General features: G+C 57.7%; 1 protein-coding gene across 5 annotated transcripts in view; it reads right to left on the bottom strand.

Moving 5' to 3' along the window:
• Window positions 1–5563: 5563 nt before the first annotated feature.
• Window positions 5564–27036, bottom strand: part of RAMP3 (receptor activity modifying protein 3) — a 41755-nt gene continuing 20282 nt past the window's right edge. Inside the window, exons 1-5 of one of the 5 annotated variants that reach the window (XM_072777234.1) lie at window positions 20163–20320; window positions 13633–13765; window positions 10271–10430; window positions 6483–6550; window positions 5564–6214 (exon numbers count right to left, since the gene is read on the bottom strand). In XM_072777234.1, coding sequence (XP_072633335.1) covers window positions 6199–6214; window positions 6483–6550; window positions 10271–10430; window positions 13633–13765; window positions 20163–20226 — 441 coding nt within the window. In that variant the 5' untranslated portion in view covers window positions 20227–20320 and the 3' untranslated portion in view covers window positions 5564–6198. Of the gene's footprint in view, window positions 6215–6239; window positions 6551–9601; window positions 10431–13632; window positions 13766–20162; window positions 20321–24476; window positions 24598–27036 lie in introns of those variants that run through there. The other 4 variants (XM_072777235.1, XM_072777236.1, XM_072777231.1 and 1 more) reach the window with 4 other exon arrangements.

Genomic DNA, 27036 nt, shown 5'->3' with positions numbered 1-27036 from the left:
GGGTCCCCCAAACACATTCTGTGAATTGAAGAACTGTCAGAAAACAGGCAAGGGAAAGAGGAAAGGGAGGAATCGGGGTCCAGAATCTCCCAGATGCTTCCATCTTCCTGCCTGAGCCCTGTCCCGAGGCCGTCCCGCCTGTGAGGGACAAGGACCCGGGCTCCTACTCTATCCCAGGAGCTGGGCTCTCAGGAAGACGGTGCCTCTGCCCTCTCGGCCTGCAATTATGTTAGCCTTTTACTCTTTCAAAGAAATGTTATTGAGCACCTTCCTTCCTGAAGCTGCTGGATCAATCCACCTGTCATACATGTGGTTTTTTCCATGTCCCATGAAGGTCATGTCCCATGAAGTTATGGGCTGGAGGGGCAGGGGGCGCCAGCCGGCGATGGGGCCTCAGGACCACTGTCCCAGACTGGGCCCCCGCTGCCCTTGTACAGAAGAGCTGTGGCTCTTCCCTACAGCACAGCTGTCCCATTGTGTCGCTGAAGAAGGAGAACCAGAGAAGTTGGTGGCTTGTCCCAAGGGACCCTGTGAGACAGGAGTGAGGCAGGGCCCGCTCTGCCCTAAGCCAGAGTCTGCAAGGGCTGCCAAGACAAAGCACCACAAATCCGGAGGCTCTGGCAACATGAATTTATTCCTCATGGTCCTGGAAGCTGAAGCCCAAGATCCAGGGGTGGCGGGGCCCCTGTCCTGGGCGAGTAGATGGCCACCTTGTCCCCATCTCCTCCTCATTTCTGGGGAAGGGATGGGAAGCCATGGGGAGAAGCACACAGGTTCTGAGGAACAGGATCATTTTTGTCATTCCTCTTCAGCGTGGACATGCATTGATGTGCTCAGGCCCTTCCTGTCACATAAGAAGCCCTAGGGCCTTCTCCAGATGCTCTGGTGCAGACGGGGCTCACAGGGCAGCTGGGCAACAGGGTGCGTTCTGGATCCCCTGGAGGCCCTCCATGCCTCTGGGCCTCCCTCCGTGGGGCCCTAAGCCTACCTGCCATCCCCAGCAGTGAGACTACTGGCCTCTGCGCCTCAGGACTCCCACCCCAGGCCACAAGGATGCAGCTCAGATTCCTGCTGCGAGACAGCAGCCAGGGATGCAGACAAGCCTCAATACCTGAGAAAGGCTCCTGCCCTCCAGATGGAGCTCTTGGCTCTCGAGCTGGCACCTGCTCCAAACAGGTGGAGTGGGGGGATGGGGGGAGGGAATCCCTAGGAACCACAGAGGTGACTCGGGAACTCAAGGAACTCAAACCCTGAGAAGCTTCAAAACCCTCGCCAATTGCTGCGCTGGGGGAGGGGTGCCTAAAGCTCCCGGATCCACCTGGCTTCTTGCTCACTATCACTGGGTACCCTGTCCAGGCCCCCTGGTCAGCGCACAGAGAAATCTGCTTGTGACAAAGGGCAAAGAACGCCATTTGCCTGCATCAGCCGTGGGCCTTCCTGGAACGTAGACGGTCCAGCTTTCTGGATGGTAGGGTCCTATGTTTGAGACATTTTATAAATGTGTCATTTAATTTTTTTTTAAAGATTTATTTATTCATTCATTCAGAGAGAGAGAGAGAGAGGCAGAGACAAAGGCAGAGGGAGAAGCAGGCTCTATGCAGGGAGCCCGACGTGGGACTCGATCCCAGGTCTCCAGGATCACACCATGGGCTGCAGGTAGCACTAAACCACTGTGCCACCGGGGCTGCCCTAAATGTGTCATTTTAAAGCCATGTCATTTTCTACTGCTACAGCCAGCTCTTCCCTGAATGATGGGAACTTGCCAATAAATGTTCTGGGTTTTTTTCCCAGAAATCTTTTCAGAGACAGGACACCAAAACAAGGCCCATCCCTGTAGTTCTGACCCAGAAATTCTGGAACGGGGTCTGCCCAGGTAGAAGGCAGGGGAGGGCAAGCCCCTGTTCAACAGGTGTAACAATCACATGGCCTCCAGGAGAATCCCGACCGCCCTCTTCCAGCTGGCCCCCCAAGGCAGGGGTCTCAGGCCACACATCTCACAAGCCTCGTGCACTCACCATCACAGAAGCCCCAGCGTGCACACACAGCCTTTCTCCTGCTCTGGTTTATCGGAGGTGTTCATACCCCATTTAAACAGTTTAATGAGGGTCATGCATTAAATCAACAGCCCTACCCTCTCCCATCGCCTCTTTCTAGCTTTGACCTCTTGCAACCAATTATTCTGGTATTTCCCCAGCTTTATGAATACAACTGACATGTCACATTGTGTAAGTTGAGAGTATACAATGCAACAGTTCTGACGCATGGTGTACTTTATATGTGAATATATGTATAAAGCATAGTTGCTATGTCCACTTTATGAGGTATGTACACTACACTTTGTGAAGTAACCCATCACCACACATGGTTACAGTTTTTTACAGTCCAAAAGTTTAAGATCTGCTCTCTTAGCAACTTTCAAATACGCAATACACAATTATTAACTACGCTGTGCATTAGATCTACGGAACTTATTCATCTTATAACTGGAAGATCCTTCCCTGTGGCCAACATCTCCCCACTTTCCTCACCCTGAGCCCCTGGAGACCACCATTCTACTTCCTGTCTCTCTGAATTCGGGTCCTCTTAGATTCCTCATATAAGTGAGATCATAAGGTACTTGTCTTTCTCTATCTGAATTATTTCACTTAGCATGATGCCCTCAAGCTCCAGCCATGGTCTTGCACATGGCAGGATGTCCTTCTTTTTACAGCTGGATTTTCTTCGTCTCCCTGAACACCATGATTTTGGGGATTTTTGGACTTCCACCATAAAGGAGGAAGATTTGGCTCTGTCTTGGCCCCTGTGACCCCAACACCCACATCCCCACCAGATCTCATCCTCCTTTGGGCCTCATCATATTTGACTGAGACCGGAGGCCAGGATCCCATCCTGAGAGCAGTGTGGAGCCAAGTGCAAACAAGGGTAGACTCCCCTTTCCTGGCCCCTTATCCCACATACACACACAGTCAGTGCAGTTCACAGATGGCCTCTATCTCTTCGAAAAGTGAGCACCTTCCTGGAGCCACGGATCCCAAGGCTCTGGTCGGGCACATCTAGACAAGGATGCCCTGGGGGTCCCTCTGCTCCTGGGGACTTCCTGTGCCCTGGCCCATGGTCCCACTGTCATGCCCACAGTGGGACTCTGGTACTCAGGTGCCTGTGTCCCTGATGACAGCCCTGGAGGTGGAGCCCTGCCAGGAAACATGCTGTGGGTCTGGGGTTTCTGTCAAGCAGGCTAGAAGTCTGTGTGAGAAGTCCCTGCCAGCCTCTCACTAATCTCCTTCCTGGGACATGGGGCCAGCTGTGCCCTCCCAGCCCACTTCTCATGCCTCTGCCTAGAGTGGCCTTCCCATCTCGAATGGCAAACTCCCCACCAGACCTCAAGGGCAGACTAGCACTTTCCCTATGAAGACTTCTTCCCCTTCTCGAGGACCCACCTCTGCTGTCAGCACCCACTTGGCCCCATTTGACTTGAGGCATAGCAGAGTCTCCCATGCTGTGGGTTGATTCAGTCTGGGGTCTATGTCCTTGGATGCATACAAGTTTCAAATGTTGATGCAGTCAAGTTTGTTTCTGTTTCTTTCCTTTTGTTGCCTGTTCTTTTGGTGTCATATCCCAGGAATCATCTCAAATCACATATCATGAAGCTTTTCCTGCATTTTTTTCTCCTAAGATCTCCACCTTTAGCTCTTACCTGTAGGACTTTGATCCACTTTGAGTTACTTTGTGTATATGGTGTGAGGTAGGGGCCAACTTCACTCTTTTGACTGTGGAGCCTTGGTTTCCCCAGGACTGTCATTGAAATCATGTTGTTTTACAGATCCACACGCCTAGAGTGGCCTCGAGAGCAAAGTGGCAAGACAAGTGAGGAAAAGACACCAGCGGTCCCCACCCTTTCCAGGAGAAAGGGCCCCTTCCTCTGTTCCTCTGGTCAGAGAGACTGTGGGAGCCGGCCTCCAGGATGGTGCCTAATTATCCCACATCACCCACATGCACAGCCCCATGTCATCCCCTACTTCACCTTACACCCAGGTTGGCCTGTATAGCTAGCAGAACGTGGCGGAAGTCATTTCTTTGAGGCCAGGACCCTGGCCTTAAAGACACTGCAGTTTGGGGCATCTGTGTGGCTCTGTCAGCTGAGTGTCTGCCTTCAGCTCAGGTCATGATCTCAGGGTCCTGGGATCGAGTCCTGCATCAGGCTCCCTTTGCCCCTCCCCCTGCTCGTGTGCTCACTCTCTCCTTCTCTCAAAAAAATAAATAAAATCTTAATAAATAAAAAAAAAGCACTGCCGTTTGCATGCTGGGTATGCTGTTGTGCTCTCTTGCTCTTGTATCACTAGCTCCAGAGGAAGCCAGCCGCCCCGAAGAGGTGCATGTGGTGAGGAGCCGAAGCCTCTTGAGTACCACATGAGCGCTCCCCAGCTGGGGCTTCAGATGATGCAGGACCACCCAGCTGAGCCACTCCCAGGTCCCTGACTCAGAAACCCTGCAAGATAACCAGCGTGTGCTTCCCTCTGCCCGGTGGCCACCCAGCAATGGATGACTCACGTGGAGCTTACTTCCCCAGGGTCAAGGCCTGCCCGGCAGCACGACTCTGCAAACAAGGCTGGCAGAGCTGGAAGCAATAGACGAGAAAGAAAGATGAGGGATGCCCCCCTCCCATGGGTGGGGGGGGCTTCCACTGATGCTCTGTCTCCAAAAAGAGGAGCTCCTCCTGGAGGGTAGCCATCCATTTGGCAGAGCCCTTGGGCCCAACTCAGCCTCAATCCACAGCTAGAGGCAGTGGAGGAAGAAGGAAGCACAGACTCCGCCATGGGCCTGCATTCACTCTTTGGAGCCGTTGAGGCCCAACGGTCTGTGCAAGGCCTACTGCTGTTATCAGTGAGAGATGTCGCTTGGTGGGCTCACAGAAGCCACTCCGAATTCCGCAGCTTGTGCTGTGGTAGGAGTGAAACCCAATCCACTGTCCAGCATTCCCAGTTGAAGGACACGTATATCCTTCCCGACCTGCTGCTGCTCGAGCAAAGCTACAGGACATCCTCCTGGGTCTCTGACACTGGAGTTCAGCACCTGTCCAGGACTGCCCTCGGGCGGAGGGAATGCCTCCTCCTTCCACGGAGACCTCCAAGTCGCCCACCAAAAAGATGCATTCGTTTACTGTCACACCAGGACCCTGTCAACACACCCTACCAACACTTGACATTATCCATCTTTGTCATTTTCACGATAAATACTAATATCTCATTGTTTTAATTTCATATCTCTGAGACTTAGCTCCCTTCTTGTCCTTATGGGCTGTTTACATATCTGTTTGTAGTTCCTTTACTATTAATTGCCCATTTAAAAACCGGGTTGTCTTTTATCAACTCATTTATAGAAGCTCTTTATATACGTATATATACTAGATCTCAGTAGTTGTCCTATTTGGTTTATTTCTGGATATTTTAAAGTTCATGGCTATTGTGTATAGGGTATTTCTTCTATTAATTTATGTGTGAATATAGTTGTTTTATAAGTATTGACTTTGTATGCAGATTTTGCTTCAGGCCACCACCAAATCTCATTGGTTCTAATTATTTTTATTGATTTTCATGGATTTTCTAGGTAGACCATCATGTATCTACAAGTAATGGCAGTTTTGACCTTTCCTGTTCATTAAATGTCCCTTCTTTTTTATAGTCTTACTACAATGACTAGGATCCCCTCCCTAAGACTGAGTACCCGCCTCTAATGTGAGCATCTCTGTTTCGCTCCTGACAGTAGGAAGGATGTGTCTGAGGTCTCACCACTAGGACACACATGCCTGGGGGCTACCCGCCTGTGCTCCCCCCTTGTCCCCGTCCCACTCTGCTTAGATGGCACACATGCGGGGCTGTTCATTCCCTCTCCTCTGGAAGCTGAGAAGTGATACGCTTCATTCCCAGCCTCTCTTGCAGCTAGAGGTGCTCCCATGAGACAAATCTGGCTATGAGTCTCAGGGAAAAGCCCCGGAAGATGTGGATTTCCTGAATAAAAGATGCAATCCCAAAAAGAATATGCTTTGCCCTCCCCCTACCCCTTGCTTCACTCCCGGATGCAGGCCGAATGCTTTGAGATGTGCAGCTGGGCAGGCTCCAGGAAGGAGGTAGTAATGCAGCCTCCTTCATGACATCCTCGGATCACGGCCCCAGACATAGCCCGTGCTCTTTTGTGGGATGGTCAGACGTTGAATGCACTGCAGAGGACACAGGAGAGACTCAGGAAACAAAGGTCATTGTACCTTTGGGGGCCCAGAGACAGGAAGCACAACACACCACATGGGTGGGGGGAGCACCAGGGTGGTCACATGACAGAAGCAGGAGTGAAGGGAGAGCCCAGACCAGAGTCTCTACTGGGTTTTCCACAGTAAAGGCAGGTCAGGGCAAGGTGAATGGCTTAAAATTGGCTACTTTGAATCATTCTAGCAGGTTCTAAACCACATGGGTGTCCCTAGCTGCTGGTACCTGGCCTGGGATGATGAAGACAGGGGTACTGCCTCCTTTGTCCAGATAGAGTCTGGCTCTGGATTGGCCTGTTTGCAGAACAAAGACATGCGTCCACTGGGCCCTCCTGCTCCAGGAACCAACTAAACTAGGAGAGTCAGTCATAGACTGACTCTCCTAGTTTAGTTGGAGACCCATTATGGTCTCATAATATATATATGACAAAAATAAAAATAAAATATAAATATAATATATATGTGTATATATAATACGACAAAAAATTGTTTAAGCCATTTCTTGTTGGTCATACTCGGGCTGTCACCTTCAGCAGGGTGAATCCTAGCAGGTCAAGGTGACCCTGGCCATGTACCATTACTTAGAGAACTTCCTATCTTTGTCTGTGATCCAGGACAGTTTATACATCACGTAGGATCGTGATAAAAACTACTCATAAGGGGAAGCCCGGGTGGCTCAGCAGTTTAGCGCCGCCTTCAGCCCGGGGTGTGATCCTGGAGACCCGGGATCGAGTCCCACGTCAGGCTCCCTGCATGGAGCCTGCTTCTCCCTCTGCCTCTCTCTCTCTCTCTCTCTGCTTCTCATGAACAAATAAAATCTTTAAAAAAATAAAACAATTATGATTTCTATTTTTCTTGCCTCTTGAACCCAAAATTATACAGAAAGGTGATTTTGTAATTTCCAAGTGAAAAGATTTTCTTTTCCCTCTCACTCCTTCCAACCCAAGAATGTAGCCAAAATCATTTCAACTTTTATCAGTTCCCCATGGGTATTTGAAAAAAATGAATATTTCCATTTGGAAAGGACAGATAGGTAGATGAGTAGATGATCAATAGATGGCAAGCATTAAATGTATATTATATCAAGCCTGTTCGTTTTTATACATCTCCACTTTTGATGTGTGTGTTTACTTGATCTTCTGATTTCTGAAAGCTTTGGCAGGTGGATGAGACTTCCGGACCACAGGGGACTGACTCCCGACCCAGCTGCCCCAGACACCCCCCTCGACATGCTCTCCCCAATTCACACCCAGGCTGGTCACACTCCCCATGACAGAGTAATCTGCAGCCACCTCCATTTCCCAGACTCACGGACAGGGACCCTCGAGGGCAAAGATGGTGTCTTTACAGACCCCACCCCTCATGGCACCCACCACCTAGCTAATTAGGGCTGGGTAACTGAGAGAGTATGTGTGCTTCCCAGATACCTTCTTTTTTTTATTTTTTTAAGATTTTATTTATTCATGAGAGACATTTCATTTATTCATGAGAGACACAGAGAGAGGCAGAGACACAGGCAGAGGGAGAAGCAGGCTCCATGCAAGGAGCCCAATGTGGTACTCGATCCCAAGTCTCCAGGATCATGCCCTGGGCCGAAGGCAGCACTAAACCACTGAGCCACCCAGGCTGCCCCCAGATACCTTCTTGATCATCACTAATATCTATTTGGTGTTGATTCCTTGAGTGAGAGCTCAGTTCTCCAATGGTAGACTTAAAACAGTGCTCCTACAGGAATGCAAATCCATGAAAGGAAGAGACTCCTGTGAATGCACCATAGTGTGAGCACAGCCATAGAGCACACCTGCAAAAGCAATGATGTCATTGTTTTATCTTGCCCTGACTGTCCCCCAGCACGAATCGGGGCCAGTGAGAGACCCTTTCATACTTGCTGAGGTCGGAATATTTGTGTTCCCCCCAAACTCACGTGTTGAATTCCTAAGGCCCGATGGGATGACATTCACAGGTGGAGTCTTCATGAGTAAGATCAGCAACCTTACCAGAGACCCTAGAGTGCTCCCACCCGCCTCCCACCGGGAGGGGACACAGCGCGGGCATCTGGGAGCTGGAAGTGGGCCCTCAGCAGACACCTCAGAAATCTGTCAGCCAGATCTTGGACTTTCCAGCCCCTGGAACTATGAGAAATAGATTTCTGTTGTTTACAAGCCACCCAGCCTGTGGAATGTTCCTGCAGCCACCTAAATGGTCTAAAACAATATCCTTCTAAACAACCAAAACACTTAGAAACAAAAACATACAGAGCACAAAAGCTGAAGCCAAAGGAAGCAGTTTCTGAGACCCCGGTCTACCTTTGTGCCTGGTTACATCTGTTCACCATGTAGGGATGAGTGACCCGAGGCAACCCCAGGGAGGGCAGATGGCTGAGTGAGGCTGATTGTGGGGATGGACACAGAGCCCAGGCCAGCACAGCCCCCAAGTGCAAGCAGCTTCACGTGGATATAAGTTTACAAACAACACGCCTGGAGACCCAGAGGAGCAGCCTGGGCTGCCCGGGTTGACACAAGCACGCGGTCACCACCTTGTCCCCGAGTCTCAGCTCCGTCCACCCACAGCAGGCAGGCCACATTCTCTCCTGCAGTCATGCTCCACAAACACGGGACTGCAAGGATCCTCCGGGCTGCTCTGTGACCTGTTGTCTCCGCAGAGCTGAGTAGAGGACATTCACACCCCACCTCCAGCCAGAGACGATTTTCAGAGCATGACAGATGAGGTCTACCCAAGGGAGAGACCCAGCCACAGAGACCCAGCCCCAAAGGCAGGTAGGCTCTGGTTGGCCAGATGACTGGAGATCCTTGGGTGGGACCATCTCATCCCTGGAGAAGGCCCATTCTGCTAGGACTCCTTGCAGGGGGAAAGGTCATCAAGAGTGGGCTTCTGAAGGGTATGGGACCTGCCTGCCAGGTCTCTCTGGCCTCCCCTCCAAGCCCAGCCCCACCGCTGGTCCCAGCAAAGATGTGCTGGAGCCAACAAGCCTCGTCAAAAGACCACCCTGGAACTGGAAGAGAGACAGCAACCAGAGACAGGCTTCCACCTGCTGCTCCGGGGCCTCCAAGACCAGCGTCTGACCACCCCCCACCCCCCCACCAGGAAACCCAGCAGGCAGGGGTCTTGGGAAGCCCCAGGTGGTCCTGAAATGCACACGGGACAGGCTGGTCCCTCCACCCACCCACAATCCCCTGGCTCGAAGCCCTCAGAACTCTGACATTCTGGGGTGGGGTTCTAGGGGGTCCCCCAGTCACTCCCTATCTGCAAAACGGGCATGAGGACTTGTGAGCCCCAAGAGACGGACCTCTCTGAATACCCTGAAATAAAACAGGAACCCCCAGGGCAGGATGACTCTTTATCGGAGAAAGCACACACAGCACAGATGGAGCTCAGCCAGCACGCGGGCTCACAGGACCCCAGCGCCGAGGGGCCTGACTCCCAGGGGCCTGGGGAGGAGGCCTGCGCTGGGCGCCCCAGGCCACGGCTGTGGGCAGACAGGGGGTCTCGGGCGGTGCACGGGCTCCCCGCCAGAGGGTCAGACAGCGCCGCGGGCCCTGCAAACACCGCGCACACACTCCATCCAGGCCCCGCTCAGGGGCGAGTGGGCGGGCCAGGCCCCAGGCCGGGAGCGCCGGGGCAGCGCAGGGCGGGTGGGACCAGGCCGGGGGTGGGGTCAGGGCAGGAGGCCGGGCCGGACGCCCAGCCTGGCCAGTGGGCACAGCAGCAGCAATTTGGGCTCCGGCCTTGGTGCGTTTTGCCCCGCGGCCCAAGGAGGACGAGCCCGAGCAGCACGAGCACAGTGGGCTGCGTCCCGGGGCGGGGTGGGGAGGAGGGGAGCCCTGCCCACGGTGGCCAGAGAGGGTGGCTCCCCGGGACCCCCACCCCGCGCCGGCCTGGCCTTCCCTCTGCCGGGCCTCACAGCAGCTGGTCTGGGCGCTTGCTGCGCCACACCACCAGGCCGGCCATGGCCACGGTCAGCAGGACCGGCACGGCGATGAGCGGGATGAGCACCTCATCCGGGGGGTCCTCCCAGTGCGTCCTGTCCACCGTGCAGTTGGCGAAGAACTGCCTGTGGACGCCGGTGATGAAGCCCTGCGCCAGGGGGTTGGGCCAGTAGCAGCCCACCACGTTGGTCTCCACTTCCGTGCAGTTGGTGAAGCTCTCGTAGTACCTGCAAAGGCGGACGGCGTGACAGGCGCCCCTCCTGCTGCCCCCGAGGGCAAGGAATGGGGGCCCAGTCCTAGGCCCCCTCATACCGGGGACCCTATGGCACCCCACTCCCGGCCTCCTGGCCCAGAGGCTCCTGGGCAAGGTGATCATCCCCACACACACCAAGGCTTCCCCCCTGGGTCTCAGCCGCCTCCCCCACGGCACAAGTGCTCTCTACTCCACCTGGCAGGATGCCTGCCACACATCCCCTGTGCCCCACGCCCCCACGTCAGTGACATGACCTCATCTAGCCCAACCCTCCCACCTCCCACCTCAAGGAAGAGCAAACCCAGCAAGGGAGCCCCCAGCCTGGACCCAGCCCCCAGGACCCCCAGGACTTCCCAGACCTGCCCAGAGGACACATCAGGCCTGACCCCTTTCTCCAAGGCAGAGGGGTGCACGACCTGCAAGCCCTTCATGATCTAAGATGCTCTGTGGGCCCCAGGGGAGAGGTCTCTCCAAGGCCAGGGGCCAGCTGCCTCATTTGCCAGGTCAGGCTCGACCCCCCTCCCCCACAGGCCTCCCTGTCCATGTCATCAAACCTCTGAAGGACACTCAGCAAGCCACCCATGAGGTGCCACCTCTGTCCAGCAGGAGGGCACTGGGCAGGTCTACCGGCCGACCAAGGTGCAGCTATGGTGACCCAGAGTTAGCCGGACAGCCACTTCACCCTGAGCACAGCCAGTCACCTCTGGAGGCGGGAGCCTGCACTGGAACCACCACCCGAGATGCTCTGGAGGGAGGGCTGGGCAGACACCTGCCAGGGGCACCAGCTCTGCCCATGCCCATGCCTTCCCACACCTGGCTGAGTGCTGTACCCAGGATAGGAACAGGGGGGCCAGGAGTCCCGGCTTCGGCTCCCCGCGGGACTGAAAGCTGGGGTGAGGCAGGCCTGAGGCTCTGTGCCCACATCCTCCTTTCACCCTGTCCTGGGGAACGTGGCCTAGCCTGAGACATCAGGAAGGAACTGCTTCCTCCACAAACACTGTCTCTGCCCAACAAGGGATAGGAGACGAGGAGGAGTGGACTCACTTGGCCAGGTCTCCGGGTACCCAGCCCTCCTGGCAGCACCCGGCTGTGTCCTAGTCCAGATGCTGGAATGCAGGTCACACACCTGGGCCCCCCAGGTAATGCCTCCAAGGAGGAGCCCTCATAGCAGAAGAGAGCCAGAAATAGAAGGGATGGCCTGAATCATGTCCAGTGCCTGGGACCTGCCCAGGTCACGTCCCCAGGAAGCCCATCATCCCCAGACCCGCCCCACACACACTGGGGCTCAGCCGCCTGCTGCCCAGATCTCCAGCCTGGCCTTTGCTCAGGGCAGCCCTCGTGCCCAGAGTCTGACCAGAGCCCTATGCGCTGACTCCCTTGCCCCCGGGAAGGCCACTGCCACCCTCCCCAGACTGGAGACGAGCCCGAGGCCGGATGAGGTGCTGTTTGCATGACCTCAGGGCACCAGGGTCCCATCACGGTTTGTACCCTCCCAGCATCCCCTGGTCACCCGGGGCCTCCCTTTGGTGCGGCTCCCAGAGGACCCTCCCTCCACCTACTGGGGTGCTGCGTACATAGTAAAGAAGATGCAGCTGTAGCCCTGATGGCAACCATGGGTCCCCAGCCCCCCGCCAGATGCCCTCACCCACCAGGCAGGCACTTTCCCAACTAGGCTCCCTACTCCACCTCTTGCTTTCCCTTCGAGATTGGCTGCATGCCGTGCTGCTCATGGGCGATACAGCACGGCAGCTGAAAACCTTGCTAGCAGCCACCCCTTCACGGGATGGAGGGGGTCTCCCTCCTCAGCAGGCTGGCTCTGAGGTGAAGTCAAGGGTGGTGACCTCGGGCACAGGTCACCGCGGGGACAGGCCACCCTGGGGCTCGCTGCCACTGCCGCCCCGCCGCCTGAGGCCCACCCAGGGTTGCCTCTCCCGCTCTGCCTCTGCATCCTCAGGTGTGCTCACTATCTCGGGGGGCGGGGGCAGCCACCCCTGCCTCCTAGGAAAGGGTGCCCGGGAAACACGAGGTGAGCGCTCCACATGTCTGACAGTGTTTCCATGATGACGGATTGGGGGGAAGCATTCTAGAATTCTGAAGCGCCAGGCCCCCGCCTCCGGGTCTCCAGGGCTGTGTGGAGAGCCTGAGGCCCCAATTCTTCACCTGTGTGTCTAGCCCGTGTTAGCCTCTCTGCACACGTGCCTCGGCCCCTTCCTGGCCCACACCATTGGGCCAGGTGCCAGGGACCCCTCCCTCGCCCTCTTTCTCCCACTCCCCCCTCAGGGTCTGCGAACCTGAGCCCTCACCGGGAAAGGGCCCTGAGTTTCTCCCTGTGTCCCTTGCCTGCCTCCTAGAACTCCTGCTCCGGGATGCCTGGCCTGCTAGCTGACCCCTGGCTGCCTCCGGCTCCCAGCTCTGTCCTTCTGCTTCTGAGGAGATCTCCTCCCACGGTCATCTTCTGCTCCGTGTTCCTGTCCAGGGGCGCACTCTGTGTCTACAGCACCTCCTCTCACTCCTCTCCATGCCGTGCACTGATATGGCCCTGGGATCTCCCAGTGCTGCAAGGGGCCTCAAGGTGCTGGACTCTGCCCTGCTCTTCCCAGCAGAGTCCTTTATCAGAGTCCCAGTCCCTCCCGGACGCTCACGGCTGGCGGGGGCCTGGGCCTGGGGAGAGGGGCTGCCTGGAGCCTCCAGGGCTCTGCTGGGCCGTCCGAGGGGAGCCCCGGCGGCCCCACACCTCGGGAAGGACAGCTCACCCCAGGGGTCACCTTCCAGGTCCAGTGGAAGGGACAGGCGGGTGCCAGCCGCTGTCCCCAGATCCCCTGCTCTCCATCCCCAACAGCTGTTCCAGGGGCTTCCGTGCCCAGGGCCCCAGCAGACAGTGGTTCTGGGAGGGAGGTCCATACCCCCAATCCCTGCGTGGACCTGGTACAGTGGTTGTGGGGGAACTGTTCCTGGATGAAACAGAATGAAATTTCTGCATCTGCTGGAAATGTGCAGGGGCAGGCACGCTCTGGGCAGGGGACGGCATGAGGGGGTAAGCGGGGGCAGGCGTGGGCAGGGGTGGGCAGGGGAGGGTAGGCAGGGGCACGGGTGGGCAGGGGAGGGCAGATAGTGGTGGGGGGGCAGGGGAGGGCAGGGGAGGGCAGGCAGTGGGGGGGCAGAGCAGCGGCACTCACACAATGAACTCCGACAGGTTGCACCACTTCCAGACGTCCACCTTGTGCATCATGTCGGCGAAGGCCTTCCCGCACCGGGGCAGCTTCTCCAACATGCGTGTCTCGTTGCAGCCACCCACTCGGGGACACCCACCTGGAGAGGGGACAGCCACGGGCATCACACTGCTGGGAACGTGGTTTGCAAAGTGACCCTGGAGCCCTCCTGCTGACACCACCCACCCACCACAGGCGAAAGAGGGGTCCCTCGTGCTGGCCTCCCCCCGTATGGCCCAGGGAGGTAAAGCCCCTACCAAGAGGGGGCCCACATGGGTGGCGCCTAGATGGGACCCAGAGGGCCGCAGCCTCCTGACAGGGAGTGGGAGAAAGAGGGCAAGGGAGGGCAGCAGGCAGGGGATGCGTGTCCCGGGAGGGCGGGGAGGCAAGAACAGAATGGCTCTGGTGGAGGGTGGGGTGGGGAGTGGGTCCCACCAATCAGGGATGGGGAGAGGCCCCACTGCTCCTCCAGGGTCCAGGGTCCCCCGAGCACATCCCCAGAAGGATCCTGCGTGTCTGGGCCCTCTAGGAGCACAAGGCCCCCATGGGGTTGCACCCGCATCCCAGGAGGCCCAGGGCTGACCTGACACAGGGACTCACATTCCAGAGGCAGAAGCCAGACCATCAGTCACTCCCCAGGTCTGGTACGGGTCCCCCCAAGGTTCCCAGCACCCCGCTCCCCACTCCACCTCCACCCCTGGCACTCCCATGTCTCCACCCCCACCCTCCCCAGCTCATTTCCCTACTGAGCAGCCCCCACCTTCAGGACCAGCCCACTGTTCCACCCTAGACACCCCTTATAAGCTTCCTTCCTGTGGCCCCTGCTTTGGCTCCCAGCACACCATCGAGAGAAAGTCCTGCTATGTGTGCGCACGTGTATGTACATGTGTGCATGTGTGTGCATACAGCCCTGCCGTGTATGTCCTGGTGTGTGTGTGTGTGTGTGTGTGTGTATGCGTAGATGTGTGTATATCTCTGTGTGTGTCCTGGCAGGAAAAACCACAGGGAAGGACACAGGAGAGAGGCCCACACCCAGAACTGGGCAGACCTGGGCTCACACTGAGCATCACTAGGCAGCAGCTGACCCCAGTTTCCCAATTGGCAAACTGAGGGAAACAGGCCATGTCTCACAGGGGGGCTGTACGGTCAGGCATTAGGCATGTGCCCAGAGGCTCCCGATGCTCTTATTGTAGGTGTTTGATAAACACCCACTGCTCCCTCACTCCTCTAACCACAAGCACCTCACTGGTATTCCAAAAAGACTTTTCAAGAGAATGGATGGATGGATGAATCAATGAATGAATGATTAATTCCTAAGGGCAGCAGAACAGATTTCACCGTCTGAGCACAAGTAAATGCATCAAAAGGAAATGGTGGGTTTGGATCCACTCAGATCCTGCTCTGCAGGCCAGGTCATCGCCAGGGGAGGCCATAGGGTGCCCTGTGTGGAAACCCGTGCCAGGCTCAGGGAGGGGCTTGCGCCATACAGAAGGTGACCTCATGACCATGAAGTGCCTCTGGGAACAGAAGGGGAGGCAAGAGAGAAGAGGGCAATGCAGTAAAAACTCTAAAAAAAATAATTAAGTCCAAAAGAAGACAGAAAAAAAAAAAAGAAGAGAAAAAGTTCTGATGGCACAAAAATAGATGTAAACCAAACCATGTCAACAGTCAGATTGAGGGGCACCTGGAGGGTTCAGTGGTGGGACATGCGACTCCTGATCTTGGGTTTGTGAGTTCGAGACCCATATTGGCGTAGAGATTACTCAAAAATAAAAGCTTTAAAAAAATAGATTGAGAGTCAATGGCCTAAACACCCTAATTAAGAAGCAAAGTTGTTAGATGAGATCAAAGAATAAGCCCCAACTATAGGCTGTACACAAGAATCCTACTTTAAACAAAGAGTCAATTATTTTCAAAGAAAAGGGTGGAAAAAGACATACCATCCTACCACTAATCCAAAGAAAGGTGGAGTGCCAATGTGAGTGCTGAACAAAGTATATTTCAGAGCCAAGAATATTATCAGCGATAAGGAGGGTCTTTTATAATGATAAATGGTTCAGTTCACCGGGAAAACATAGCAATGCCAAACATGTATGCACCTAATAACAGAGCATCAAAACATAGGAGGCAAAAATGGATAGGACTGCAAGGAACAAAATGACAAATCCACAATTATAGCTGAGAATTAAATACTCTTCTCTCAATAATTTGCAGAACAAACGAATAGAGAAAAAATAAGTGAGATTACAGAACAGTGAACAGTGAAGGAGTGCCAAGTACAGACAGAAAGCCATGAAGCCAGACTTCACTTTGCCTATGGGTGGGCACCCACAGTTACTAGGAGTGAAGGGGAGGGAGTGGGGTTGGAAAGGTGGACCCAGAGCCAGACTGGTGCAGGCCCCCCAGGGCAGTTTTCAACCCTGGAACTCTCCCCTGAACCCAACCTCAGAGCTTGCACTCACAGAGTCGAGGCAAACAGCTGACAGTCCTTCCAGAGGAGCTTGCCATCTCAATACCCGACCAATGTACACAACGTGCCCTGTCCTAAGTAAGGTCCTACTCGTGGAGGCTCTTAAAGACAGGATCATCACACAGGGGAAGTCACCCACCTGCTCAGTCACGCAGTGGAGGGCAAGCCCCAAGCTACCTGCCTGCAGAGCTGACCCCCCCTGGCCTGTCACGCTGGCCTGGGATGACACCCTCATGCCAATCCCATCCTTGGTTTGCCTGAGGAGCAGCATCATGCCTCCTGCCCCGCATCCCCCTCGTTTAAATCCCCCTCGTTTAAATGCCCAGAGGAAAAGTGACTTTCCCACAGCCAAATGCAGTGTCAGCGTGGTCCAGGGTATGCCATGGGCTGGCCTCGCTCCACTGCCCTGCCCAGATGCACCTGCCCAGCCGCTGGCAGGAAGGCAGCCCTGGGTCCCAGGCCACATGGGCATGGTGTTGGTGATTTGGGAGTTCGGGCCCTCGGGGGCCACGTGGAGGGGGATGATGATGAAGCCAGCCCGTGTTCCTTTCTCCCATCACTGCCCTATTCCAAAGGCACCTTCCTCTGCAGCTCCCCAGTGGGCTTCCCACCAGAGGTGCTTTGCTTCTTAATTAGGGTGTTTAGACCATTGACTCAATCTATTTTTTGCCACCAGCATTCTGCACACCTAACCCTTGGGCCCATCCCTGAGCCTGGCCGTTCCCTGATGGGATCATCACAGCATCCCATCTGAGTCTCCTAAGCTCCATCCACCTCCCACATGTGCATAAGCCACATATGTCCCACACTGTCACCTCCTCCTGGCTGCTGCCACAGCAAAAACCCACCTTTACCTAGACCACCTACCTGATCCGACAGCTGGACTGGACCCTGACACCTGGACCTGCACCTCTGGACCCCCTGGGCCCCCTGGACCTAGACCCCTTGGACCTGGGTCCCCTAGGGCTGCATCTCCTGGACCTGGACCCCAGAAGCCCCTAGACCTGGAAGTCCTGAACCCCAGCATACCCTAACCATCTGCTGTTGGATCACTAAGACCCAGCCCAGCGCTTCCTTCCTCTTGTTCTCCTCCCTCTGTCCTGGGACCCTTGCTCTTCTCTCCTCTCTGCCTCCTTCTTCCTGGACTAGAGTCTCCACCCAGCAGTGCAGCAGGAGCTGGCCAGGGCTGGCTGAAAGTATGCCACTGAGCACCATGGGGGGTGCTGTGAGGATGCTAGGGCAGTGCCACCTCTGTCTGCACAAAGCAGGCACCAGAAGTGTCCCAGGGCAGGGGGAGGGGGCACGTTCTAGCATCATCTCTGATGCGCACCCTGCTCAAAGAGCTCCCAGCAAACCCAACAACCCAGCCAGTGTCAGAACAGCAGGTAGAGACACAGATTCCTGACAGCTCAGAGAAAGTGGGCGGCTGCCACAAGCTACCAGCTGCATCAGAAAAGATCTCGGGAATTAAACTGAAATACAAAACTAGTTGGTTCCATCAGGGCAACAAAGAAAATGTGGTACTGTGTTCCTTTTGTCTAGGGGACTTCCAGAGACTCCAGAAGATGATAACCCGCCAAACCGATGCATTTCCTGGAGAAAGGCCTTTTACAGCAGGGCATTTGCAAGTGGATTGCGGGAGCCTCTCGTCCTCCTCAGATGGAGACGGGGTGCAACCACACCAGCCACCACGCTCTGAGCAACACGCACAGCCAGCAAGGCCAGAGTTTCTAGAAGGTTCTGCCCCTGCCCCTGATGGGGCAGTCTCCCCTGTAGTCCCCTCCCCACCCGGGGCCTCACTTACTTATCTATAAAAGCAGCCGTGAAAAAAAAAAATTAAAAAAATAAATAAATAAAAGCAGCTGTGAGGTCAGAAGACCTGCAAGACACCCGTCAGCCAACCACATCTGGGTAGCCACCATGTCACTGGTGTACATGCTATCATGCCACCGCACCCGGGCCCGAGTGAGGGCAACAGGAGCTAGTGCGGCATCAGGACGTCATTACCCTTACCACTGGCAAAAAGAGGACAGTGTCACGTTCACACATGGCACTGGCGCTGCCTGGGGTGCCACCAGCCCCTGGAGCCACACACAGGTGCCAGGCACTGGCGGGCGCCTTCCCACGCGTCCCTGTGTCTGAGTCAAAGCCTTGGGGGCTGGCACAGTGGTTAGCGGGACTAAGATGATGGAATCCAACTAAAGGTAACGATGACCCTTCACATGTTGCCATTCCTACATCTACGTTGCAGTGGGGGAAACTGAGTCCAGAACCAGTAAGTAAGTGCCTTACCCTGTCCTGGGGTTGAGCATTTGCAAGAGGGAGCCCCCAGAGTTTGCACTCAGGCCAAAGGGTGCAGTCAGGGAGCTGGCCAGACACGAGCCCCAGCTGGGGGGCTTCTGCTGAACCTCACCATCCCAGGGCCCTGCATGGTGGCTGCTGCCTCTGAACGGGGGTCTGGAATTGCCCGAGACAGCTGAAGTCACCTTCCTGGCCTGGCCCTCCACAGCCCATCCTCGAGGGGCCTCTGCCAGCAGGAAGAACCAGTCCCCCAGCTGGCCCTGCTTCCTGGACAGCCAGGCCCCCACTTTGCTCAGGTGCCGGCAGCAGCCCTGGGACCCTCGCTCCAGATGCAGCCACCTCCAGAGCTCGGCCCCACCTCTGACAAATGGAGTGTGACCAAGAGCAGGTTTTGCCTTTCCCTGCATCCTACCTGGTCAGCAGCCACCTCCCAACACCCCCCCCCTCTGGCAGGACCAGCCCTGGGCTGGGTGTGCAGAGAGGCTGGCCCCATGCCTCCCCAGCCGGGCCCCCCCTCCCCCCAAGTTCCATGGCAGGGAGACTGTGGAGCCACCGAAGGAGGACCAGATGTTGTGAATGCAGAAGACGTTGGTGCGGGGTCTGCCCTACTGGAGGCAGGTCCAGTGAGCCCCTACTGGCCTCGGAATGAAGTAAAGGGCTCCCTTTCCCCGAGGAGCCAAAATCTCCATCCCAGGGGCCTTGAGTTTGAAGCTTACTGAAATCCCACCTCATTGTGCTCATGTCCAGAAGCCACCAGAAAAAAATCCGCCTAATTCTAGGCTCTAACCCTGGAGGGTGAGATGAAGCCACACTGCCCCCCCAGACATCTCCGGGGGAAGGGCGGCCCAGAGATGGGGAACCCGAGGGGCAATCCAGCCCTTTCCCACCTTGGAACCTGTTCCAAATCAGCAAAGCTGATGATTTCAAACAAGCTCAACTTTGTGTCTTACAGCCAGGGACACAGGTCAGCTAGGGCAAGGCTGACATCCCAAAGGACCAGGGGACAGCGGCCCCCTGAGAGGTCCTGAGTGCCCAGCCCACCCCGGGGGACCAGCGCTCCCACCTCAGCTCAGCACGCCTCCCAGGCAAGCCCTCCCCAAGCACACACACAGCCTCTTTGGATCATCTCTAGGAAAATTTTTTCCAAACAAGCTTTTCTTTCCATCCATCCCCAATCCGTAAATAATGTATCCTCCCGGGAGCCCCGATTTCTCGTTGGAGAGGGGATCTGGGAGGGAAGCCTCGGGGGGTTGCCCCCTTCCCGGTCCTGGGAGCCGGGGGCACGCGCGCACACACGCATCACAAACGCTGTGGACCAGTGCAGGTGCAAAGGACTCGTCCTGCGCAGTCTGGACGCCTCTCCCCGAAGCCCTGAGCGTGCGGTCCACGCCGAGGCCCCGGGAGCTCACTCACCATCCGGCGGCCAAGTGGCACCGGGACCTGCGCCGCCCCCGCTCCTCGGGCCACCCCAGCCCGCCGCCGGCGGAGCCCGCGCGACAGCCCGCGCCTCCCTGCCCAGCCCCGGCCCGTCGGCCTGGGCTCCTCGGGGGACCGTGGACGGGAGCCCCCCGGGAGGCTGCGGCCGGCGCCCGGGTCACACCTCGCGGCTCCGGAGCCGGGCGCGCCGGGCGGGCGGGGACCCGCGCAGGGCAGGAGGCGCGGCCCGGGCGGGTGCAGCCCGGTGGCCCCGAGGTCCCGGACCGGAGCGGGCCCCGCGGCCCCTTACCGCAGAGCAGCAGCAGCAGCAGCAGCAGCCTTAGCTGCGGGCGCCGCCGCGCGCGCGCCTCCATGGCTGGATGTTTGCGGCTCGCGGTCGGCTCGGTCCCCGCTGGGTGCGCGGGGGGCGCCCGGGGACGCGGCCGAGGGTGGGGCCGCCGAGAGCCCGCCCCCAGCCTGTGCCCTCCCCCTCGGGGACGCGCCCTCCCACTGAGGACACTCCCGCTTCCAGCGCGCGCGCCCCGCTAGGACGAGCCCTCCCGGGACGCGCGCTACCTCCCCCGGGACGCGCCCCCCCCAGCCGGGCGCACGCCCCCCACCGCGGGTGCGAGCCCCGGGCTGCTGTTCCGGGGTGCCGCCGGCGGGGCGGGGGCGAACCGGGGGGGGGGCTGCTACGGAGTGGGCCGGAGTGCGGGCGTCTCTGGAGGGGCGGGGAGTGCGGGGGTGGCACCAGCCGGAGGTGGGGTGCTGGGGGAGAGAGTTCTGTGTGCTGGTGCACGGAGAGGCCCCCAGAGTGAAGCGGCGGACCCCGAGTCTTTCCTGGCCCTGCGCCTCCCCCATACTCTTCTGGGGGCTCCCCTGTGCCTTTGCAGCCCCCTGCATCAGCAACGGTGGGGGCCTGGGCCCTGCCCTGTGACCTCTGGGAAGCTGCAAAGGACAAAATCAGGGCCAGGAGAGTGACTGGTAGCTTGGAAGACCTGGCCACAAGGAGTGCTGGGGCCCTGGAGTGAGGGAGGCAGAGACTTGGACAGATGACTTCTGTGGGTTTGGTCACCTCTGACACTGTCAGCTCCTAGCACAGATCCTGGTCCCAGTGGACACCCGGCCACGCCACTCTCCTGAGCCCCTTGGAGTGCAGGACCCCCTGCCCTCCAGTGCCTGCAGTCTAACCCTGGGAGCCGAGCCACAGGTGGGGCTCCCTCAGGGACTGCTCCCTGCTGGGGCCCATCCCAGACCAGAGGGACAGAGCAAATGTGCATGGGGGGAAGAACAGCTCATGGGCTCGCCCCGAAGTCCAGGTGGTAGTGGCGGTGACGCACCACTGCTGGCTGTGCGGGCTGATCTGACCCTTCCTGCATTAGTTACAGGATCGAAGCTTTCTGTGCCTTTTCTGGAAGAAACCAAAATGATTTCAACGGAGACTTAAAGCTAATTAAAATTGATCAGCCTTCCTGCCTGCCTTCCACCAGAGGTGGTGGGGAGGGCAGGCACAGGAGCAACCCAAGCTGTAAGCTCGCACAGGGGGGCCTTGGGCACAGCTCAGCCACATGCAGCTGCCCTCCCTCAACTGCCCTGCACCAACCCAGGCAGAGCAAGAGCATGGGGCAGGTGCCCGGCAGCGTCCCAGGAGACTGCAGACCCACCCAGGCCAGACCTCCAAGACCCCCACGTTTCCACCCCCTGGTGGGCTCTAGCGGCAGGATGGGTCATCAGAAGGACAGGTCAGAGAGCACCCAGAAGCCTGCTTAGCCTAGAGGCTGTGGCTCTGGGGGACTAGAACTCGGGAATGAATAGCCAGGACCAGGCCAGGCTGCAGTGATGACAGCGCGAGGGCCTGCACACTCCACCTGGGACCCATTCTGAGGTCTCACTCAGGTCCTGCCCACCCAGGGCTCAGGAGTGCCTCGGACCTGCATAGACCGCTCCTTGTCCCCGCTAGAGGGAGACCCTGCGCGTTCACTGTACACACACACACACACACACACACACACACACATGCACTTCCCTGCCCCTCCTCCCCCCCTGCACACTCCCCCTGCGCACACCCCCTGCGCACTGCCCCATAGGGTTCCCACAGCTAGTGAGGAGGGGTTAGGAGAGACTCCTGCCCTTTCCACCTCGTCCTGACCCCCTCCTGTCCTGGCACCCACTGGGCATATGGACCCTGTGCACAGCTACCTCCCCAGCCACAAGCTCACTCCTCTCCTCTCCAGAGGGGCAGGTCAACAGTCCCTGGAGATCCAGGCTGGCATTACTGTTTGCTGTGACCCCTGGATCGTGGCAGAGGGGACATTCTAGGAACTCCAAGGCTGGGACATAAGCGGTTGGCAGCCGTCACTCCACGCTCTGCAGAGCTGCTTCATCCTGGACCGGGAGCAGCCCCATGAGCAACCCTGGGATGAGAGCCCACCACGTTCCAGCCACGCGGACAGGCTGAGTGGGTTCCTGGGCCATCTCAACCCCCCCACACCCTGGAGCAGGACAGCCTCCCAGTGGAGCCAGTCACGAAGCGCAGTGAGCATTGTGGTGTCTGCTGTGTAAGGGGTGCTGGGCCGGGCACCCAGAAGGGGCACCCTGGGGGAACGCTGAGCTTGAGAGGGGAAGGGGAGGGGAGGGTACACCCTAGACAGGGGGTGCGGATGCCGCATGGTAGATGCACAAGCAGTGAGAGGGACTGCAGCCTGCATCCCTCCCTCCAGTGACAGAAGCCCCCACCTCACGAGACAGCCCACGCCTAGAGCCCAGCCGATCAGGATCCCCGGGGGGTCTCGGGGGCCAGCTGCAGGCCTCGGGCCCAGGGCGGAAAGGACACATCAGGCCCGGGGCAGGGGCTGCCCTGACATCTGGGTCCTTCCCTGAGCTCACTGGCTGAGACCCCAGAAGAGCCAGTGGCTCTTCCCCCAGCGCAGTCTTCCCCCACCCAGCCCTGAGAGGACCTGCACCTGTCCCCCCGCCCGCCCGGCTTTTGTGTCCTCTGGCCTGGCTTTCCACTTCTCTCCTGCCCCTTCACGTGGCTCTTGCTAGCTGCCAGTCCCCTCTGGCTCCCCCTGGCCCCCTGGCTAGGAGTGCCCCTCCCCGTCCTCCTGCTGCCTGGTGCCCTCCTCTCCTATACCTGGGACTCCACCCTGGCCCCATCCAGGGCACTGCTGGACCCAGCAGGCAGTGGGCATTGGAGGGGGGCATGGCTCTGGCACTTGCCCATCCCTGCTCCAGAACGCGCCTTCCCTGCACCCGGCCAGCCCTCCCCAGCCCCCTGGCTCTCCTGCTCCCCCGCCCCCAGGAGTCCAGAACCTGAATGCAGCCCAGCCTCCAGATGGAGAATGTCCTGCTTGGGTGAGCTGCCCAGCTGCCCTCAGCTCAGCCCCCACACCCTTAAGAACAGGTCCAATCAGCTTCCCTAGGAATTCACCCCAAGCTCCCAAAGCTTCCTCTGGAACAGACATGCTCACCCCTCCTCCAGGAGGCTCAAGCAAATCTCCCCCACGTCCTGGTGGCTGCTCCTCCATCGGACGCCCCCAGGCCTGGAGGCGTGCCATGCACATCAGCAGCTCTGCTCCCGGGTTTGGAACAAGAGCCATGGAAGACTTAGGTGCGGCCAGGCTCCTCGCAGGTCCCGGGGAAGCTGCAGACCATAACTGCCCTGGCTCATCCCCAGGTTGGGGTGATGACCAGGGCCGAGGGGACCAGTCAGTGCCCAGGGGGACGGAGGTTGGGGAGGAGGTGGGGAGGACCTGGACAGCTGGACGAGAGCAGCACTCACTCCTAGTGCCCCATGTGTCTCCCCAGCCCTGTGGCCCCCAGCAGGTGCCTGTGGCATCAAAGAAGCCCAGCCCTCTGGTCCCACCTTTTGCAGCAGGCCTGCAGGCTCCTGTCCCCTCCTTGCTCCCCCCTTGGCCAAGGGCCACCAGACAGAAGACTGAGCATGTGGTCTCATCAAGGAGCAGTCCCTCCAGGCTCCTGGGACCAGTGACAGGCCCTCCAGGAAAGAGATAGGCACAGCCGAGTGGGAGTCCCCTGCAAGGCTCCCCGTGGCCACAGGCCCTGTGTGGCCAGCCAACCCCACGGGTGACCCGAGTGGCCTCGCTCCTGAATGAGTACCATCCCACCGTGTGTGCAGCGGTGTGAGAGGGCTGAGGTGGGGCAGGCCCTGAGTCTCGGAGGTGCCCGCCCAGCGGGGCGAGAGGGCACAGGAGTGGGCAGGTGGCTGCACGCTTGGCTCCCCCTGCCGACGGATTCTGGCCACTGCAGCTCCATGCCAGGGGGCCGCAGGGAGGTCTCCCAGGCCCAGGGTTGGAGAAGGGGACCCCCAGCCCCTTCCCAGCTGCTCCGGATCCAGGACTCAAGTCTCCGTGTCTTATTATTATTACTATCATTATTATTATAAACTGCACATAAAGCCCCAGTCCTCACCAGCTCTAAGGACACAGTTTGGGGCATCAGGCTCGTTCACTTTGGAGGTGGCCCTAGGACTGTCCCCATTACACACCAGCTCCCTCCTCCTCCACCCCGCGCTGCCTCCCACCAGCTCCTCTCCGCACCCCCCCCCCAGCACTGGAACCCCACGCTGTGTGTCCCTCGGTGTGGCTCATCCGCTCAGCATCACCTGTTCCAGGTCCCTCCACATGGGAGCAGGTGTCAGGGTCCTTCCTCCTCCAGGCCGGGGGTCTCCCGCCATGTGGATGGGCCACATTCCATCTACTTGCTTGTCGTCATCCACGTCCTTTCTAAGTGAACAAAGCAGGTTCGCCTTCATTTGATTTCAATTTTATAAAATCGATCAGAAAGCATTTTGAGGGCAGCCCGGGGTCTCAGCGGTTTAGCGCCGCCTGCAGCTGGGGGTATGATCCTGGAGACCCGGGGTCGAGTCCCGTGTCGGGCTCCCTGCGTGGAGCCTGCTTCTCCTTCCGCCTGTGTCTCTGCCTCTCTCTGTGTCTCTCATGAATAAATAAATAAAATCTTTAAAATTTAAAAAAAAAAAGCATTTTGGAGCGAATACACTATAATGTTATTCCTGGTCATTTCTGGATCTGGGGGATTTGGAAGTATTTTTAATTTATGGTCCTTTCTGTTTTCTCATTTTCCCACAGTGCCACGAGTGGCCCATGGCAAGTTTTGTGTCGTGTGTGTGTGTGTGTGTGTGTGTGTGTGTGTACGAGTGTGTTGTGTCGTTCTTGGTCTGTGGGTTGTGCACAGCTATTCCCTATACAGACATGCAGACCCTCGCTCCAGACATCTCTTGGGACAGGTGAAGGGACAACCTAGTGCGCTGCTGGAAGCCCTGCCCCTGGAAGAGTGCCGCAGCCCTCCTGGGGGGCCTGGGGCAGGGGTGCGGCCATCGAGCTCCAAAAAGTGGCCTTGTACCTGCGGTCCCCAACCAGCCGATGGAGGAGCTTCTGAGAGGCCACAGGCATGGGAGGCTGGAGGAGGGAGCAACCCAAGCAGAGTGGGCCATCCACTCATGCCACCTGCCTATAGTTTCCAGGTTTGCTCAAGCCTGAGTGCGTGCGTGTGTGTGTGCATGTGTGTAAATGTCTGTGTAAGTGTGTACACACGCCGAGAGGTCTGATGATAAACCGCTACTGGGGCAGCCCCGGTGGCACAGCGGTTTGGCGCTGCCTGCAACCTTGGGTGTGATCCTGGAGACCCGGGATCGAGTCCCACATCGGGCTTCCTGTATGAAGCCTGCTTTTCCCTCTGCCTGTGTCTCTGCCTCTCTCTGTCTCTACGAATAAATAAAATCTTTAAAAAATAAAAAATAAAAATAAATAAATAAACCGCTACTGCATACGTCAACCTCACCGACTTGGTGAATAAGTAAGGTGCACTTCAGGATGGGGTCCCCTGGTCACTTCCTGTGCCCTGACCAGGGGCCATGTCCACTAGGTTCCAGGACCAGGTGGGCCCCGTTTCTCACAAGAACAGGACTGGTGGAGACCAAGGGTGTGCTCCACAACTTGGAAGGTCTGGGCTGCGCCCCCCGCTGCACAGCACCCCTGGCCCTGCAGGTATGTGGAGCACCGCAGGATCTGCAGGGTCAAGGCACGAGTGCATGCTCAGGTGCAAGGACCTGACTGCCGTGGAGACTTCCAGAAACCCGGGCACAGATCCAGGGGTAGGACGGCTCTGCAAAAGCGGAAGGCAGCCGTAGGGCCCCGCTCCTTGGCTCTGGCAGTCACCTGGGGGGCCTCACTGTGAGCTTCATTTTCCGCTCTCTGGGTGTCGGGGTGCAGTACCAGGTGCAGGGGATGTAGGGGGTAACGGGCACATCTCGAGGACCCGCCATCACCACGGCAGCGACCGGCTCATTGCCCTGGCACCTTGCAGGTGTGCACACAGCAGCCCCGGGTGGGCACTCAGACCTTGAAGGAAGGAGTGACCCCGTCGGGAGCGGGATGAGGGCAAGAGCAGCTCCTTCTCCCTGCAGGTTCCCTCCAGTACCCCTGCCAGGGCCCTAAGGACAGACTCTGCGCCAGGTTTGCAAACTCCTCAAACCCCTTGCTGCAGGCTGCTGTTTATCTGAATAACTGCAGCGCAACAAACTTAGAAACCAGCTCATTTGCGCACCTCCCACACCGCAGAGGCTTGAGGGGAGGTGTGCCCAGAAAACCAGGGCGCACCCCACTTTCCGTGCAGAGGTGGTGGTGGCCCAGTGGGCTAGTGCAAGTGAACTGGGACAGTCCAGAGACAGTGCAGAGACAGCGCTCAGACAGAGATAGCACAGAGATGGCACAGAGACAACCAGAGATAGCTGGAAACAGCCCAGAGACAGCCAGAGAAAGCAGAGATACCCCAGAGATAGCACACAGACAGCCTGAGACAGCAGAGAGACAGCTAGAAAGACAACCCAGAGACCATGCAGAGACAGCCCGAACACTTCCCAGAGAGAGTCAGAGATAGCCTAGAAACAGCCTAGAGATACCTTCTAGAAATAACCCAGAGACACCCCAGAGATAGCAGACAACCCAGAGACACCCCCAGAAATACGAGATGCCTGTTGGAACCAGGCCCTTGGCCTCACTGGTGTGTGGAACAGCTGGGAATTCAGGGTGGTAACATAGCTGGGTGAGCCCTCACTGGGAGCTTAAGGCTGAGGGAAGAAGACAGGGTGTCCCCAGCCAGTCTAAAGACCTCCCTCAGGGAGCACAGGCGACATCCTTGTTTTT

Source organism: Canis lupus, chromosome 15 (genome assembly GCF_048164855.1).
Source record: "Canis lupus baileyi chromosome 15, mCanLup2.hap1, whole genome shotgun sequence".
Taxonomy (NCBI): Eukaryota; Metazoa; Chordata; class Mammalia; order Carnivora; family Canidae; genus Canis; species Canis lupus.
Note: the sequence above shows the minus strand (reverse complement) of the source record. Positions and strands in the feature narration are given on the sequence as shown.